Source organism: Sciurus carolinensis, chromosome 12 (genome assembly GCF_902686445.1).
Source record: "Sciurus carolinensis chromosome 12, mSciCar1.2, whole genome shotgun sequence".
In the NCBI taxonomy this organism is placed as follows: Eukaryota; Metazoa; Chordata; class Mammalia; order Rodentia; family Sciuridae; genus Sciurus; species Sciurus carolinensis.
The window spans coordinates 82,517,916-82,537,219 of NC_062224.1; the positions used below are offsets into that span (position 1 = coordinate 82,517,916).

The window sequence follows — 19,304 nt, forward strand, 5'->3', positions numbered from 1 at the left end:
GAGTGGGGTAGAAGCTGGCAGGGGTGGGAGTGGGTAGGGAACAGGGAAGGGGTTTTGGGACTGTAGTAGGATCATATACACTTCTGGGTGCCTTTATAAGAATAAAGACATTCACGTGGGCTTCACAGGACACAAGGGAATTTTCAGATTTACAAGGAGAGAAAGATGCTATAAGATGGCATAACATTAAGAACAAGAATTATATAATGGTCAGGTATGGTGCCTGTAATCCAGCAGCTTGGGAGGCTGAGGCAGGAGGATCACAAGTTCAAAGCCAGCATCAGCAACTCAGAGAGATCCTGTCTCTAAATAAAATATAAAAAGGGCTGGGGATGTGACTCAGGGGTCAAGTGCCCCTGGGTTCAATTTGCAGTACCCAAAACAAAACAAAAAAATTTTTTTGAATTATATAACGTGGTATGGGCATTAAATATCAACAAAAATATTGAAAAAACAAGTTCTCTCAAAAGTGCATTTGGGGTCTGAGGAGATAGCTCAGTTGGTAAAGTGCTTGCCTTGCAAGCACAGGGCCCTGGGTTCGATCCCCAGCACCGCAAAAAAAAAAAAAAAAAAAAAAAGTGCATTTGGATTGGAGGATGGGGATTCCTTTTGTCTTTTCTCTGAAGCGAGGGACCCTATAACACCCTATACCGGGACAGAGAGTCTGAGTCATCAGACCTAACCCCTAAGCCAATCAATATCCTATAGGGAAGGAGTGGCTTGAGGCAGGTCACACAGCAACTGTAGTTTACAGCAGTGGTTTGACCGCTCCTGTGAGGAGTGACCACCTTTTCGTCCAAGTCTGCCACCACAATGTCTAGTACAAAGCACTCAGAAAGGTCTGGGGTACTCAGGAAGGTCCCCAAGCCTTTCAGTTCTGGAGTCAGCTGGAATGTCCGCCTCCAGCCCCTCTGCTGTCTGCACCCAGCCCTCCCAAATGAGGAAACGTGTGCAGTGTGCTATCGTTGACTGGATCTATTCAATCCATAGTGAGTCCGGACCCAGCGCAAAGCCTTGTGGGAGGAGCTGCAGGAGAAACATGGAAATCAGACATTGCCCCAGCCCTCGAAGAATTCAGAGTGTAATAAAAAGCAGTGTGACCAGGTCCAAAGAATGCCAGACGCCTTAGGTAAAATACAAACAAAAGGCTTCAGATAGTCAGAGGCCTGAGGAGGCACAACTGGTGCACAGAGGGACAGTGGAGGAAGGCTTCTCAGGAGAGGTGGAGTTGGAGCTCACCTTGAAGACTGGAGAGGAGAGCAGGTCCAGGACCCAGATCCTTCTCTCCTCTGCCAACATCTCTGGACTTCTGTCCATGACTACATGCACAGAGCTAGCATTGACCTTGTCAGTAAGTGCTGTACCAAGCCACTTCTGTCACAGGTGGGCCCTATTGCTCCCAAATTCCTCTTCTCTCCAGGAGTCTGATATCAGTCAATTCATTAGTGCCCGCTCCCTTTGACTTTAGGCTTTGATCCCTGGGTTCTGTAAACCAGGAGGGATGTATACTGGGCATTTGTCCTGTGGTCACCTGCATGGGTGACCACTTAGAGCCTTCCTGGAGCAGGTTTTGTGAGGAAGTGGAGAAAGGGCATGAGAGCATCAGTGGGCACCTGGCCAAGGACAGAGGTCCACCACATAGTGGGGGAGGGGGTCCAAAAAGGGGCAGCCGAGAGCTCCGAGCATGAGCTTCCCTCTCCTGGCGCTGCCTGGCCGTGCTGCGCATGTCCTTACTGCTTCACTCTCCAGTCCTCCTCTCACCCTTTCCCTTCCTCTCTCTAACTCTTCTACCTTGTCCCTACTCTTCGTTCAAAGGGACAGTTGGGAAATCTTGACAATATGTGCGGTTCCCTCATATTCAACACGGTGCCTGTGGCTAGACGAGGGAGAGAGGCACAGCTGGGCAGGGGTCCTGGGTCCCTCCAAGATATAGTGCTGGTGACCAGATGGACAGGTGACGCTGCCTGCGTCTTGGTGGTTCCCCTACTTGTAGGGTGGGTGGAACTCTGCCTCCACCTTCCACTCAATCGTCGATGGGGGCAGAGTTCAAGGCTTGCTTCCTATTTCAATTCTCCTGGCAGCATGGAAAAATCACTTCATGCAGACAATAATACCCTCCCTATAAGTTTTTTCTAGGATCAAGTCAGGTGCTTAAGCACTTACGTAGCTCAGTACCTGGACCCAAGCAGGTGTTCAATGCCAGTTAACCCAAAGGTTTAGTTGGAAGAAGAATTACAAATGGCAAGTGTGCATTTTGCATGTCATAATATTCTACTGCATCTGGCACAGTGCTGGGTACAGTCAGAGTCTCAGTTAATACAGATCAAAATGAATTGAAGGCAGAGATATAGGAAGGTCAGGCATTATTAAACTAGCTCATCTGTGTCCTAGATAACTTTCTTTTGTAAAGTAATAGACGAGGCAGTGTATAAATATATTTGCGCCGGGCACGGGGGCGCACGCCTGTAATCCCGAGAGGTTGAGGCAGGAGGATCCCGAGTTCAAAGCCAGACTCAGTAATTTAGCAAGGCCCTGAACAACTCAGCAAGACCCTATCTCTAAATAAAATCTTTTTAAAAGGGCTGGAGATGTGGCTCAGTGGTTAAGCACTCTTGGGTTCAATCTCCAGTACCAAAATAATAAAAATAAAAAACAAATATATTGGTCCCTAAATGCAAGGGTGATGTGAGCGGTGAAAGTGAGCTGGAGTTCTTGCCAGCTCTCTGCCCCAAACTGCCTGTGCGCTCTCAGGACGGGTCACTTCCTTCTGCTGCATTTTGGGGAGCATCCTGCAGGCGGCGCTCTCCCATCATTTCAGCCTCAGCCGAGTTGGGGCTGGGGTAGCGAGTGCGGGGTGAGGGAAGTGTGAAGGAAAAACAGCCCCACGCGTCACTCACATATTTACATCGCAACTGTCAAAATAGTTATTTTTAAGTCGAGTTCCGTCTGCTGCGGGTTTAAAACCGAGCGGCGCGGGGGCGGGGGCGCCCCACTGCGGAGGGGGCGGTGGCGGCAGTGAGAGGAGTGCGCGTGCGCAGAGTGCCTTGCCCGCTGCTGGGGCCTCAGTGGGATGTGCTTGGGGCTGAGTGGGTGAGCGTGCACCTGCGGGGAAGTCTGGTTCTTCCTTTGGCCCCTTGGTATCTAGCTTTGGGAGAGGCGAAATCCGCCACTCTTCCAAGGTAACGAGGCTGCTCTTGTCCCAAGGAAACCACACATCCCATCCCAGCACGTGAGGGAGATCTATTCGGTTTCTACCTCCTCTGCATGACTTTGGTTGTCCACCTGCCCCTGTCCCTGGTAGCCCTCCGTCTGGAAGTTCTCCACAACTCACTTCTGTGCCTCCTAGCTCCAGCTTGGGCCGGTTACCATTTCCAAAGTAAGACTCCACCGGCTTCAGGTCCAGGTCTGATTCTGAGGATCAGACACCCCACCCTCACCCCCGCAGCCACCTGCACCATCAGCACTTCCTAGTAGAAAGGAGCATTGGGGTGAACCTGAAACTCAGATGCAAGCAGCAGTGAGAATGGCTTGGCCCTCCGTGTCCACAGCCGCAGGAATTCATTTTTCTCTGCAAAGCGAGGGGCCTGTATTTTGACACTCGGGATGCTTCTTTCTTGCTCTCTCCATCGCTTGCTCAGGGGCAATGGGATTTGAGACAGATGATGGCTGGCCCTGCTGCCATCAATATGTGTCCCAGCCCTATCCAATGTCTGCTCTGTAATGAGTACTGTTTCGGAATGTCACCTCTGTTAATGGGGAAGCGGCACCTGTGCACAGCCGGAACCACCTCTCTGTCTTCATTAGGCAGTCCGCAGCCTCGCTGCCGGCCGCCCTCGCTGGGTGACAGATGACTGGACCAGGAGTGAGAGCAGCAGCCTCCTGCTGTCCAGGATTCATTCCCAGACAATGACCCCAAATGTCTGTCCCCCAGCCCCCAACACACACCAAAATAGACAGCGGAGAAAAATGCCCTTCTAGGACAGGTGCAGCAAGGACAGATAATAGCTAGAAAAGCAGGCTAATGAGAGTGGAAGAGTCATTCTGGAGACAGGCACCTGCCCTAGCCACTCTGATCTCCACTTTAGACTGCACTCGGGGGTCTCTTCCTCCTCCCGCCCCAGCTATCTCCACAGGCCACCTTTTATGTCTCTTCTAATAATTTGTCCACCCTGTAAGTAACAGAATGAGGGTATGATGAATGTCGTCTCTCCAGACTTCCCCTAGCCCAGGCCCGCTTATTGCCACCCTGCAAAATCCTGCTTCCACTAAACCCCAGCCTTCATGTTCCACTGAGACGAGGTGTCTCTGAAATAAGCAGAGCCATAAAGTGGCTGAGATACCGACATGGCTCCAGAGGATCCTTCTATACCATAAGATCAGTCCTTGAACAAGCATCACCCTGGCTACCATATTCCTCTGGTTTGGTTCAGTGAACTTGCCCTCCTCTGAAGGCTACATTGAATAGCCCTAGTGTCTCCTTCAACCCCCTCCCACCACCCAAGCAAATGAACCTGGACTCAGAAGTATCCTTCTGAACTCTCTGGGTGACCAGAGGTAGAGTAGGTTGGTGCCAGCTGTGGAAGGTGGGAAGGTGGCCATGATCACTTGGGCTTGCCTAAGGCGACTCTTATCCAGCAGCTGCAAGGGGAGTTGGTTCCTTGACTGGGGCCTGTGGCATAAGTGACTTTCCTTTTCGGGCCTTTACTTTGAAAGGCAGAGAGGGAGCCGACAGGAGTCCAGATTTTGCCCATGACCACTCTTCCTTGTCTCGAATACTCAAGCCAGAACTCTGAGTCATTCTTTCACCTTCCTCCTCACTTGTTATTCCACCTTCCATCCATCACCAAGTCAGTGGACTCTCCCTCCTAATCTTCCTCACATCTACTTCTCCCCTCCCGACTGCTACCACCTAAGTCAAAGCTGGCATCGCTTCTCACCTGGTCTCTCCAGGCCCATATGCTCCCTGCACTGTCATGTTGCTTCAGCCACCCTGACGTTCTTGTTGTTCTAGGGACACAGGCATGACCCTCCCTGGTCACCAATCTACACTACTCCGCTTCCTCTCCAGGCCTCTTTACCACATCAGCCTGTTTCATTATCACTCTCTGAAGCTTTCTTGTTCACTCTGTTTTTCTGCTTTCCCCTCCTAGGCCACAAGCTCCAGGAGGCAAGAACCTCAGTTGTGCCAGGTGTAGCAGCACATGCCTATGATCCTAGCTATTCAGGAGGCTGAGGTAGGAGGATCACAAGTTCAAGGCCAGCCTGGGCGATTTAGCAAAATCCTATCTCGAAATTAAAAAAAAAAAAAACTGAAATTAAAAAAATGAAATAATAACAAATGCTGTGAGAGGATATGGAGAAAAACATTGTATATTGTTAGTGGGATAGTAAATTAGTGCAATCACTATGGAAATCAGAAGAGGTTTCTCAAAAGATGAGGCTAAAAAAAAAAAAAAAGATGAAGCTATACCACTCCTTGGTAATTATCCTAGAGAAGTAAAATCATCCCATAATGACACTTGTATACACATGTTTATAGCAGCACAACACACAATAGCCAAACTATGGAACTAACCTAGGTGTCCATCACCTATGGATGAATGGATAAAGAAAATGTGGTATGCATACACAATGGAGTTTTATTCAGCCATAAAGAAAAAATAAAATTATATCATTTGCAGGAAAATGGATGGGACTTGAGACCATTATGTCAAGCAAATTAAGTTAAACTCAGAAGGTCAGTGTTGTATGTTTTCTCTCATAATGTGGGAGCTAGAAAGGAAAAGGAAAAGAAGAGTGTGGTGGGGGTTGTCTTATGAAAATTGAAGGGAAATCAGCAGAGGAAAGGAAAGGAACCAGGGGAGAGAGGAGAGAGGGGATGGGAAAATACTGGAAATGATATTGGCCAAACTATATTGTTGTAATGTGTGCATGTACAAATATGTAACAACAAATCCCACCATTATATACAACTATAATGTGACAATAAAAACACAGGGCCCTGTCTGTAGCTCGGTGGTAGAACACTTACCTAGCATATGTGAAGCACTGGGTTCGAGCCTCAACACCACATAAAAATGAAATAAATAAAATAAGGGTATTGTCCATCTACAACTAGAAAAAAAAAAAAACCCAATAAATATATGGGGAAAATAAAAAAATAAATAAAACTAAAAAAGGGTTGGGGATGCAACTCAGTGGTAGAGCACTCCTGTGTTCAATCCCTAGTACCATTTTTAAAAAAGGATCTCGGGTGCTTTATTTTCCCTTCAATCCACAGCATCATGAACAGCGCCAGGGCTGGGCAGGGTGGCACACGCCTATAATCCTAGTGGCTTGGGTGGCTGAGGTAGAGGATCAGAAGTTCAAAGCCAGCCAGCCTCAACAACTTAGCAAGGTCCTGAGCAACTTGGCAAGACCCTGTCTCAAAATAAAATATAAAATGGCTGGGGATGTGGCTCAGTGGTTAAGTGCCCCTGGGTTCAATCCCCAGTACCAAAAACAACAAACAACAACCACACACACACACAAAAGACAAAAACCAGTGCCAGGCATGTGGTAGAACTCAGGCAACATCTGTTGAGTGAAGGAGCAAATGAATAGAATGAATGAAAGGTTTGCTGCTAAGCTAATGATACCTCTGTATACATGGGGTACCCCTGGTGCCCTGAATACATCCCTCTTATCATCCTCCCCATTGCAGCTAGAAACATCTGTCTCTATCATAAATATCCTCACGTCACCCCCTGATCTCAAAGCATAGGGATATGTGCAGGTCTCTTTATACTTTCTTTACTTGCTTGGAATTTACTTCTCTGAAAATGTTTAACCAGTTTTAAAAGTATGGAAACAAACAAACAAAAAATCTGCCATAGCAGTTGCAGTAGTTCTCACTGTCCCCAGGATGAAGCCCGAGAGCTCCGTCGCACTCTTCTGAGGTCCTCCCTTTCAGGCTCCTGCCAGTCTTTCAACCTAGCCTCTGGCCAGTCGCCCAGTTGTTTTCTATACCCAGGAAGCATTCAGGCTTCATCTGAGTACCAGGAACTGTCATAGTCCCGTGCAACGGTTGTTTTGGTTACATTTTATGATTACAGAATTGACTAGAGATCAAAAGACCTGGGTCAAATGGAGGATTTCCCCTCAGGTACAGTACATGTCTAGATCATTGGGCTTTCCATCCCTTTCTCTACTTTATGCTGCTACTTCTTCTGTCTTCTCTTGCTTCCACTTTTGTTGTCTTTCTGTGACTGTCTTTCCATCCTTGCAGCTACAGAGTCTTCTTTAAGCTATAGGAATTCACCACTCCCAGTTTTAAAGACAGAAGTGGACATCCCACAAGGTCCTCGCCATCTTGGTCTGTCTGGTCTCTTATTGACTGATGTTGCTGCTTCCCCTGTGCTTCCTGCTGCTCAACAGTGCTGTCCTCTCATGGTCGTGTAAGCCCCTTCCTCTCGCATGTTCTCTCCCTCAAATCTCATTTGAGAAAAGGGACTGACCTTTATATACAGGAGGAGCTACGTTGAGTTTCCCTGGGTTCCCAGGTAAATGAGTGAAGTACAAACTAAAGGAGGAGCGGAGTGGTGTCCCCTCCCCATCCCAGCGCCATGACATAGTAATGGGGCTCTGAGTCCTTGCTGCGCTCAAAGCATTAAGACCTGAGATGCATTAACTCTGCCCTCTGTAATTCCTCCAAGAATGTGCCATTATTATGATTTCCGGCTTACAGATGAGAAAGCCAGGGCCCAGAGTGACAGAGTGATATAAAGGGAGGCAGTGGTAGGAAAAGGTGAGGATGCGGAGGAGGCAGCCTGGCCCCAGAGCCTGTGCTCCTGACCTCCCTGAAATTGCCTGCCAGGGGTCTCTGCTGCTTCTGGAGCTCCTGGTTGGAGACTGGAGCACAAAACCTCCCCCCGCCTTCCCTCCAGTGCCGTTCATTATATGTCCTAGGGAGACAAGGGTGAAGGACCCATGAATCTCCCTCTCTGCCCCCTGTTCTGTCCTGCCCTGCACTGCTAGATTACTTTTCCTGACTGCCAGGCTGTCATCACGGGGGGGGGGGGTGTCCTCCTTCAGAGGACTGCAGGGTCTCTTCTTGGCAGCAAAAGGCTCCAGAATGGAAGGATCCTAGGAGCAGACGGGCGTATACCTTCACCGGAAATCACCGAGCACCCTGCAAACCAGTTCAGCTGTATCCCTCCACTTCTCCAAATCGAATCCCTGACCCAGTCTCATCCCCATTCTATCCCCAAGTCCTTTCCTGGGATGCCATTGTTCTGCTTGGTACCTTTGCAGAACTTGTTTTTTGTTTTTTGTTTTGGGTATTGAGGATTGAACCCAGGGGTCCTCTACCACTGAACTACATCCTCAACCATTTTATTTTATTTCCACGTTTTTATTCATGCATTATAGTTGTACATACTGATGGGATTTGTCGTTATGTATTCATACATGTGCACAGTACACAATACAATAATGTAATTTGGCCAATATCACTCCCCACACTTCCTTGCTCCCTCCCTGTCTCCCGCCCTTCGGTCCCTTTCCTCTACTGATCTGCCTTTGATTTTCATGAGATCCGCCCCCATCTTTCTTTTTCTTTTCCTCTCTATTTTCTACAAATGAGAAAAAACATACAACCCTTGACCTTCTGAATTTGACTTATTTTGCTTAACATTGCTTATAGTTCTATCCATTTGCCTACAAATGACATATTTTCATTTTTTTCTTTATAGGTGAATAGAACTCCATTGTGTATGTATACCACATTTTCTCTATCCATTCGTCTGTTGATGGACACCTACACTAGTTCCATAGTTTGGCTATTGTGAATTGTGCTGCTATAAACATGGGTATGCAAGTATCTCTATAGTATGATGACTTTAGTTCTTTAGGATAAATACTGGGGAGTGGTGTAGCTGGGTCATATGATTTTGTTGTTGTTGTTGTTTTGTTTTGGTACCGGGGATTGAACCCAGGGGTACTTAACCGCTTAGCCACATCCTCAGTTCTTTTTTTGTGTGTGTGTTTTATTTTGAGACAGGGTCTTGCTAAATTGCTAAGGCCTGAACTCGTGATCCTCCTGCTTCAGCCTCCCGAACAGCTGGGATTACAGGCGTGCGCCACCACGTCCAGCTCATATGGTAGTTTTTATTTTAGTTTTGAGTCACGTTCTGCTAATTTACCTACGCTGGCCTCCAACTTGTGTTCCTCCTGCCTTAGCTTCCTGAGTAGCTGGGATTAGAGGGGGACAGCACTGCACCTCACTTTTTGCCTGTTTTTTTAGGGCCCACTCTGAGTTCACCTCTTCCAGGGAGCTTCCCTCAACACCCCAGCCCATCAGTGGTGATTTTTCTCTGCTTCTGAACTTCTGTGTCACTCTTGGGTACCACTGTGTTAGTACTTGATAAGGAACTTTGATGTTTTACTTACCTTTCCAGTATGTTTTGGCTTTGTTTTTCCATCTATGATGTAATCAGTTTGAAGTCAAGAGCCTCATTTTAGATATCTTTCTATCCTTACAGGTTACCTAAAACATTTTGCATGTGGTTCATGTACCATAAATCTTTGGATGTGGGGTTCATGGAATACCAGGAAGGGAGTCCCTAAGATTATAATTTATGATCATTAAATATGTGGTTTCACGATAGGACCAGAGGCTAAGACCATTTTGTTTTTAAGCCATAACCTGGAAGCCAGATGCAGTGGCACGTGCCTGTAATCCCAGTAACTCAGGATGAGGAAGGAGTATAGCAAGTTCAAAGCCATCATGGGCAACTTAGTGAGACCCTGTGTTAACAATAAAAGAACTGAGGATGTAGCTTAGTGGTAGACCACTTGCCTAGCATGTGTGAAGCCCTGGGTTCCATCCCTAGTACCCAGGCATGGGGAGCATATCCTGGGAAACAGTATAGATTGCTTCCTAACTTTGTGCCACAGTGAAGCTTTTCCTTCAGATTTGATCTTTGCAGGAGCCCAATATGTCAAGCAAATGAGGGTGGCATTGTTGTGGCTGTCTTGGAGTGGGGCTTCACTCTGACTCGCACCTCTGTGGCAGCTCCAAGCCATCTGTGAGGAGTCCTTGGGCTAGGGCATCCCAGTTTGAAAATCACCGAGGAAGATCACAGCTTACTTACTACACATCAGAATAATTTACTAATTTGATCTACTGAAAGAAGCAATGAGCCAGGAGCTATGGTGCATGCCTACAAACCCAGTGGCCCCAGAGGCTGAGACAGGAGGATGGTGAGTTCAAGGCCAGCCTCAGCAACTTAGGGAGGCCTAAGCAACTTAATGAGATCCTGTCTCAAGATAAAAAAATAAATAAAAAGGACTGGGGATGTTGCTCATTTATTAGACACCTCTGGGTTCAATTCCAGGTACCAAAAAAAAAAAAAAAAAAAAGCTAAAGAAGAAATGATACACACTCACTTTATTAAAAGTGTATTTCCTGTTGTGTTTATACAATGGCAATTAGAGACTTTCCCGGTGTTTCATAACAAATTTGCTTTTTTCTTCGTTGCCCTTGTTTGTGACTCTGCTCTCGCAGGGAAGATACTTCTGTCAGAACCTGATGAAATCACCTGCTTGCTCTTCCATCTTTTCCAATAAAGTGGGGGATCCCTGAGATCAGAGATTTCGACTTTATTTTTCTTCAGCCATAGCAGGGGTCACGGTGGTACATAGTAGGTACTCAGTGACAAAGCTCCCAAGGGGCTTGAGTTACCAATTACAGAGCCACCTGTCCATGAACTAGACCCAGCTCCAGCTTGGCGGTTGGTCCGAGGTGAAATTCAAAGGTTCCTTCCTGCTGCTCAGCCTGCCCTGAGCTGCCTCCCTGCCCTCCCTCCCCTGCTCCCCACTTCCCCTGCCCAGCTGGTGTGGGCTCAGAGAATATTAGTTAATTTTAATATTAGCCTAAGAAAGATTAATTAGGAAGACAAATTTGCTCTAAAAGGTGTAATTAATTCCAATGCCAAATAGAAGAGAGTTATGGATTATCTGTATTGCTGCTGTCTTCAAGTAGTGTAGCTAATCAAGGGTTGACTAGACAAGTGCAGACTAATTTTTTAAGTGTCACTGCTGTGTAGACCAAACTCCATATGGTTCCTTATGTAAGCAGGCTCGTGGCTGAGACAAAAGATTTGTACCGAGGTGGTGCCTCTGCAAGGGAAGTGGAGAGGAAACACCTAATTAGATGTCCTGTCCTGACTTTTCTGCTTCCTAAATCACTCAGGCACCATGCATCTTCCTTTCTAGTCCTCCCTCAAATTGAATCATCTCTTTTCTAGCTGTAATAACCCTCAAGTAATCCTGTAGCCTCCAATTCTGCCCTAACCAACCTATCCTCCACCCAATATCAAACTAAATTTAATGAGGCTATGTTCCACTAAGAAACTTCCAAGTGTTCTCAGACGCAAATGTCAAGCTCCTTAGCATGACCCACAAGATCTTTCACGCACCAATCTGAGTCCTTTCCCATCTTGCTCAGCAGATCCTAGACGATCCACTTCCAGCCCCTTGGTAGAGGGTACACTTTGCTGGGCCAGGAAGTCTCAGCCTAAATGAAACTTTTGACCCTTAGGAACTCCCAATTCTTGGCTTTTCTGTTGACACTACTTTATTTTCTGTATTATTTGCTTTCTTTTCTCTTCTTGGAGACAATGAGCTCCGTGAAGGACCATAACTTTTGCATTTTTATTTTCTCTGCTTCCTTTCCCTACTTAGGCCAAGCAAAATGTCTGTCCCATAAGAGATGATCCATAAATATTTGTTGAAAGAAATTGGTCAGCTAATGGTTTCAACAACAATGGCAATGGGTTTAGCTCATTGAAACCCAAATCTTTCTTTTCCTCCAGTCCGTAGTAAATTCAGCTTGAAATAAATGGGGAAATGGCTGTTCTCCACTGCCTCTTGCCTGCACAGCAGAGGCTCAGAGGCAGGTGGCTTCAGGAAGAAAGTTATCTGAGAATGGCGATGGATGCAAACTTCAGACTGACAGCTGCTGATCTTTGCTTTAGTTGATTTCGCCCCTTTGCAAATGGTTATTGGCAATTGAAACTGCAAATCTACTATCTGCTCCCCTATGTAAATTGCATTTACATTTAAATTGTGCATTCTTCCAAAGGCTGGGGTTAGTAAATAACCGGCAGATTAAACTTGAGGAGAAGAAATTGTGCCCCACATCAAACCTGAGACTGAAGTGACATCTGGCTTTTACTATTTCTGCTATTTCGGTTTAATAACAGCATGTGGCATTAAGGGGAAGAGAAATTGGATCTACATTTTAATGAAAGGAGGAAGCTCTCAGGATTTAGATACCTTATCATGTTGAATACCTAGTCGATTGGCAATTAAAACTTGCTTCCCTCAAGAAATGAAAGGCAATGTCTTTGCAGCTATGAAGAGAATTAAAAAAACAAAGCAAAACAAGACACAAGCTAATGCCCAGGACTACAGAGCTAAAACTGAGGCAAATGTTGCAAACATCAAGGCCAAATATTTCGGGATTCCACAGCATACGGAAATTCTTAAATGGAATAGTGCTAACAAAAGAATCGTGGATATGCATGAGATGGATCTTCAGGAGAATGATTTCAGATGGTGTAGTCTGCACATCATAAAGGGCTCAACCCCTAGATACTGGCTGAGAGCACCTGGCTTAATCCTTTCTCAATCTGGCTTGCTTTAACCCCAGAGGTTTGACCAAGAAAACATTTTAGAAATGTCTGTTTCATCCCAACAGTCTCAGGGTCTAAAATGGAAGCGGTTCCACCTGCTGGCTGCTCTTTTGTTGAAAGCAATTCTGGGAAATATAAACAAAATGCTTGTGCATCCTAATAACCCAAGCCTATCATTTATTTGCTTTGATTGAAACAAATGTGTCAATTTTCCAAGTCTTTGTTTGGTGAATGCAATGTTTGGATGTTGATAAATGTTTGCATTGCGTGTTTGTTTGGAAATTGATGCTCTATTCAGAAACTTTGGAGCCCCAGGCTGGGAGCACTTGGTGCATTCCAAGATGCTTAGCTCTTTCCCAGGACCAGGAAAGGGTTGAAGTTACAGAGACCCCACGAGCATGTGTAAATGGGATGGAGCCTCCTGGGGAAGGGATGAGAGGTGGAAGCTTTCTGAGGATGTGGCCTCACGAATAATTAGAATAATTGAAAATATTTATACAGTGCTTGCTATATGCTAACACTTTTTGTGTTTTACATAACACATGGGATCCTCAGGACAGCCATGTGAGGAGTGCATTGCTACCCCCATTACAGATGCAGAGACGCAGTGGGGTTAGTGATTGCCTATCCTTGCATCACCCAGCTGGGAAGTGATGGAGGTGGGATTTGACTCTAGGCTGGCTGGCTCCACTGTTCCCTTAAACCTTTTCAGAGGTTCCCTCCTTTCCCTGGTATTTAATCAACGCATCATGTTTTCTCACAGTTACATTTTGTCTTCCATAATTGTTTTAAAAATTGCAGCAGTCTTTTTTGAAAGACTCAAGCTAGTAGTCTGACGGATCTTTCCTTAAACAGATCTTCCCTAAGCTAAATAAAGCAACAACAAGTGCCTTTTGGGCTGGGGATACAGCTCAGTGATGGAGCACTTGCCTAGCATAGTTGAGGCCCTGGGTTCAAAGCCTTTTGTAATGCAGATTGAGAATATCTGTCTCAAATTACCCACTGCCCCCATTGTACCCTGTACTGGGACTTGAACTCAGGGACTCCCTACCTCTGAACTACACCACCAGCCTTTTTCTATTTTAAGGTTTTATTTTGAGAGAGGGTTTTCCTAGGTTGCTCACTAAAGCTGCCCTTGAACTTGCAATCCTCCTGCCTCAGCCTCCCTCGTTCCTGGGGCACAGGCGTGCACCACTGTACCCAGTTCAGCTACCTTATAGGAGTGTCCGGTAGATGAAATGGATATGAAAGTTCTTTTTACACTTTATTTACTTATTTGCTAGGGTTGAACCCAGCAGCTTGGGCATGCCAGGCAAGCGCTCTATCACTGAGCTACAGCTACAGCCCCGCAAAAGTGCTTTGGAAAAGGCCCAAACCATCAGACTTGGGCAGTGTATGAATTATTTGCCTCATTCCATCCTGATTTCTTATTTCCTCCCCCTCCTCCTCCTCCTCCTCCTCCTCCTCCTCCTCCTCCTCCTCCTCCTCTTCCTCCATTTTTTGCAGTACTTGGAACTGAACACAAGGCCTCACCTATGTTAGGCAGTGCTGTATCACTAAGCTATATTCCCATTCCTTTTATTTTGCAATAGGGTCTCACTAAATTGCCTAGTTTGACCTGGAATTTGAGCTCCTCCTGCCTTCGCTTCCAGAATAACTGAGCTTATAGGTAAACGCCCATGTACCCTGCTGTCACCCCACTTCCCCATGCTAGGGATGAAACCCAGCAGCTGGCACATGCTAGGTAAGCACTCTACCAATGAGCTATGCCCCTGGCCCTCTCATTTCCTTTAGCGAACAATCCTTAACAATTTAATACAGGTTTCTTTCACTTTCCTATTTCATCTAGAGTATATGGCCAAATTACCACCTACTACTGTGGGTCTTTTGATGGTGGCCCAGACACTGGAGTTGATTTGATTTCTCTTTTTTCTCCCCAGTTTCTTGGCACCATTTGGCTTGGTAACAGCTCCTTACTTCCTGTGCATAATGATAACTACTCTGCATCTCTTGACATTTTATCATGGCAGTCTGCCTATGAAGTCGACCAGTGCCTCCTTCTGTTTGAACTCAGGTTAAATTAATCATCTGATTTTCACATCAATCTGTTGCTATGGGGGTTACTGATGTCACACTGTCAGTATTATGATTACCGTAATATCTAATAAGCAAAGAGAGATTGGTTGCTAGTAGAAACCCTAGGGAGAAACTCACCCAGCTTTAGTCACCAGCCCAACTGCAAAGGCTTTAGGTAACCATGTGAAGGGGTAAGTGGATTAATCGTCTGCTTGGATTCCATTTGAATATTTTTCTTCCATGTGCGTGTTCCCTCTAGGCAATTGTCTAGTGTCACTTGAAATTGATGAGGGCTCTTTTGGAGGTTATTTTTGGGAAGCTGGGGAAACAACAGACAACTGTTCTTTGGAACAAATGTCACAGGATCTGCCTTAGCTAGCCTTCAGTACTAAAAAAAAAAGGATCTGAGGTGCATTAGGTTGTTTTCTACTGGCTTAGATGTGTTAACTCAGTTTCTCTAACAGATAGAAATGGAGGAAACTAACATTTACCAAGTACCTACTATGTGTGAGAAAAAGAAGCATAGCTTTAAAGTGGAGAACAGTCCCACTAGGTGTTCCTACCTATGTAACAATTCACCACTTTTTCTAGCTTGTATATGATGTTCTTTCTAATTGGACATTGATTGATCACCAATAAAAGCAAAGTCATTACTTAAAATGGGTCTAGATCCTCTATACTGAGTAATTATCTTTCGGTCATTTTCACTGCAATATTAAAAAGCCTTGAAACATGATAGAAATGAGGTACAACCAATAAACTCCCAAATGAAAAAAATCTCTGTTAAAAGACTTGACAAATGGACCTGTCTTTTTCAGGATTTTGTTAAGTAGGTGGAAGGGTCAGTTTTGGGGGGGATCAAGAGATCAGTGGAATAAAACTGATCGAATGTGGGGCTGAGCAGTTTTGGAAAGTCCTATCAAGACTTGTATAAATCTATATAAATCAATTTGTGTGCCAGAGAATGAATAGTTGACTTTTTTCAAATGCCAATTCAGCAATTACCAAGTCTGCCGGTGGTTAATTAAAAACTACCATCTCGTTATGCTCAGAGTTAAATTACAAGTGTGAAAACTACTACTGTTTGCAATAACCGACTGCTCTGTACTCTCTGTACTCTCATCAAAAGGAGGGCAGGGATAAATAACTTTTTATTTAACTCACTAAAAAATCTCTCTCAGCTCTTTCCTGTTTAATTAAATTCTTATCTTCTCAGAGCTTGCGTCTTACTCAGAGTTCCTGAGCAGTAAAGGAAATATTTGTCCCAAAGATTTTTCTCATATTAGTCGAGGAGAAAAGTGAGGGAGAAAGGAACCCCAAGAACATTGGGTAAAGTGACACCCACTCGTGGTTTTTCATCGAGGTCACTGATTCCAGCGGGGCTCTGTGGTAAAAACAGCGGGAGGTGGAGATGTATGGTTCATGAGTTGCAATCTCTTTTGTGGCTAAGGAAAGTTTTAGCACTTATTCATAAGGCTGTTTTAATGTCATTTTACTGTTTTACTATTTCAAAGATTCCACTGTCAGAAAAGAGGCCAAACTTCTGTCACCATGGTGGACGTGAAGTGTCTGAGTGACTGTGACCTGCAGAATCAACTGGAAAAGCTTGGGTTTTCACCAGGCCCAATACTACGTACGTACACAGCGAATATTGGGGGCCAGTCCTTTACTGTTTACAAACAACCTCCAAAGATTTAAAACAACTTAGAGTAAAAGGAACAGGGACAATAAAAACCATTAAAAATGGTTTCCCATTAGAAATAGGGAGGCTAGATTCCATCTTCAGAACACCCTGCCTCCACAAATAGAGATAAATAGAAAACAGAAAAACCACACAGAGAGAAGATCCTTACCTATCAATATGGTGCCAGAGAGAAGGGATTCGTTTTTTTCAACAGTGAAAAACCAGTCCTCCTTTATTATATTACCCTGGTTTTTTGTTTTGTTTTGTCTTGTCTTATCTTTTGGTACTGGGGAGTGAACCCAGAGGTGCTTTACCACTGAGCCACATCCCCAGCCCTTTTTATTTTTTTAATTTTGAGACAGGGCCTTACTAAGTTGCTGAGGCTGACTTTGAACTCACCAACCTCCTGCCTCAGCCTCCTGAGTGGCTGTGATTACAGGTGTGTGCCGCTGCACCCAGCTCCTGTTTTGTTTAGAGTACATGCTCTGTATGAACATTACATATGTATTTATTGTCTATATTCACCACAGCTAGGATGCAGAGCCATGCCTGATTCTGGGCTGCTCCACAGGGGTACCCAGGGAAGGAGTGAGTTGAGCAGCTGTGGGGTCCACTTCATTTTAGAAACCATGACTGGGAGGGTAGCTCAGTGGTAGAGCACTTGCCTAGTATGTATGAGGTCCTGGGTTCCATCCCTAGTACCCCAGGGGATAAAAATAAAGAAAGTCTTTATTAACCAATTATATAAGAGTCTAGAATGAAGGTCTGAGTTACGAAATACTTTGAATCCAGTAAGATCACATACAAAAACAGGACAAAGTAACTTGTTCTTCACGTTCTTCCTCAGCTTCCACCAGAAAAGTCTATGAAAAAAAGCTAGTGCAATTGTTGGTCTCGCCTCCCCGTAGCCCACCTGTGACGTACGAACCCAGAAAGCCAAATGGACCTCTGGATAGCAACAAGAATGAAGGTACTGTCATAAGTTGAACTGCCAGAGAGCAACTTCACACTTATGAACTCCCTGTCCAGCACAGAGTATGCAGCTTTAATGGTGTGCATGCCGACCTGCGAAATAGCCCGGTGGTGTGTTTGCACCCAGAACCCAGAAAGTAGGCCCTAGGCTGCAAAAGGATTTATGATCTCATGTTTCTATTCACACCAGAGACTCAGTTGGGTGGGAAATTAGGAGAAGGATCAGCTAACTTGCATATCCTTTATCTAACTATAGCCAGCTATGTGTTGATTGCTTGAAACCAGAAGTTCCAGCCTGTAATCCCAGCCACTCCCAACTACTCTGGAGGCTGAGGCGGGAGAATCACAAGTTTGAGGCCAGCTTGAACAACTTAACAAGACCCTGTCACAAAATAAAATTTAAAAAAGGGCCGGAGATGTAGTTCAGTGGTAGAGCACCTCTGGGTTCAATCCCTAGTATAGCAAAATGGAAAAACAAAAAACTAGAAATCTCTATAGGTAAATTTGTGGCCTTCTTTGAAGTCTCAATCTCTGTCTCAATCAATAAATTTGGCATTATTTTATTTGTACCAAATAAGTGATTTCATATCTATTAAGAAAGATGAGTCAGGGATGGTGGTGCACGCCTGTAATCCCAGCAGCTCAGGAGGCTGAGGCAGGAGGATCATGAGTCCAAAGCTAGCCTCAGCAATTGAGGCCCTAAGCAGCTTAGCAAGACCCTGCCTCAAAATAAAAAATAAAAAAGGGCTGGGGGCATGGCTTAGTGGTTAAGTGTCCCTGAGTTTAGTCTCTGTTACCAGAAAGAGAAAGAGAAAGATAGGAAGAAGAAAAAAAAAAAAAAAATGAACCAGTTCATACCCTCCCAAACAGCTCCTATGCCAATTGCCCTCCTGGTTTATTTGAGAGCTGACAACAACCAGGTTCTCTGGAATGGGTGGCCTTGGGGATCGCTGTGGCCCTGACCCTGGTTGTGCCATTTTCCTGCAGTGGTTTCTAGCTTCAGGGTTCTTGGAGGAGAGCCTTGGAGATTCCCACAATGCATTGATTGCAAGGCTTTATCATTGCACAGGTTAGGAGTTCTCTGTGAGCCACAGTGAGATGACATTTACTGAAGGCTGCCCATGCCTTCTGGGCCTGATGTGCCTCCTCCTTTTCAGTCTTCACAACACTTAACTGAAGCTTAGAGAGGTAGAGCAACTGGTCCAACCAGGAAGTGAAGCACACATTAGGATGTGTCATGAGGAACAGGGCCACCTGCCTGTCTGGACTACCACTCTCAGTCCAACTCCAAGAATACTATCCAGCAATATAACGGGAATTCAATGTATGTTTATGGAGTGAAAGTAACAGAACTGAGATTTGAACCCAGGTCTGGTTCTCAAAATTGTTATCTTTCTACCACGTACCCTACTCTTTTCTCATAATTTCTTTCTTTTTTTTTTTGGGGGGTGCTGGGGATCGAACCCAGGGCCTTGTGCTTGCAAGGCAAGCACTCTACCGACTGAGCTATCTCCCCAGTCCCTCTTTCTTTTCTTTACATTTTTAAAAAAATTTTTTATACCAAGAATTGAATCCACTTAACTAACCACTGAGCCACATCCCCAGTTCTTTTTTTTATTTTTTATTTTGAGACAGAGTTTTGCTAGATTGCTTAGGGCCTCCCTAAATTGCTGAGACTGGCTTTGAACTCACGATCCTCCTGCCTCAGCCTTGCCAGTCACTGGGATTACAGGCGTGTGCCACTGTGCCCAGCTTCTCATAATTTCTGTTGTGAGGATGAGCACATTACATTTTGAAGCACGTCTGATCTACAAAAAAGGACAACTTCATATAGTTCAAATCAAGAACACAAGCGCCCTCTGAAATATCCCCTCTAATCCAGGACCAGCAGGGCA

The 19,304-nt window shown here is 45.2% G+C and overlaps 1 protein-coding gene across 1 annotated transcript in view; it reads left to right on the forward strand.

The window, feature by feature from the left end:
* The window catches only part of Lemd1 (LEM domain containing 1), a 58,960-nt gene that overhangs the window by 15,290 nt on the left and 24,366 nt on the right, over nucleotides 1-19,304 (forward strand). The window contains exons 2-3 of the mRNA XM_047519870.1: nucleotides 16,268-16,386; nucleotides 17,285-17,407. Of these exons, the coding sequence (XP_047375826.1) occupies nucleotides 16,305-16,386; nucleotides 17,285-17,407 (205 nt within the window). The 5' untranslated portion in view covers nucleotides 16,268-16,304. The remainder of the gene's footprint in view (nucleotides 1-16,267; nucleotides 16,387-17,284; nucleotides 17,408-19,304) is intronic.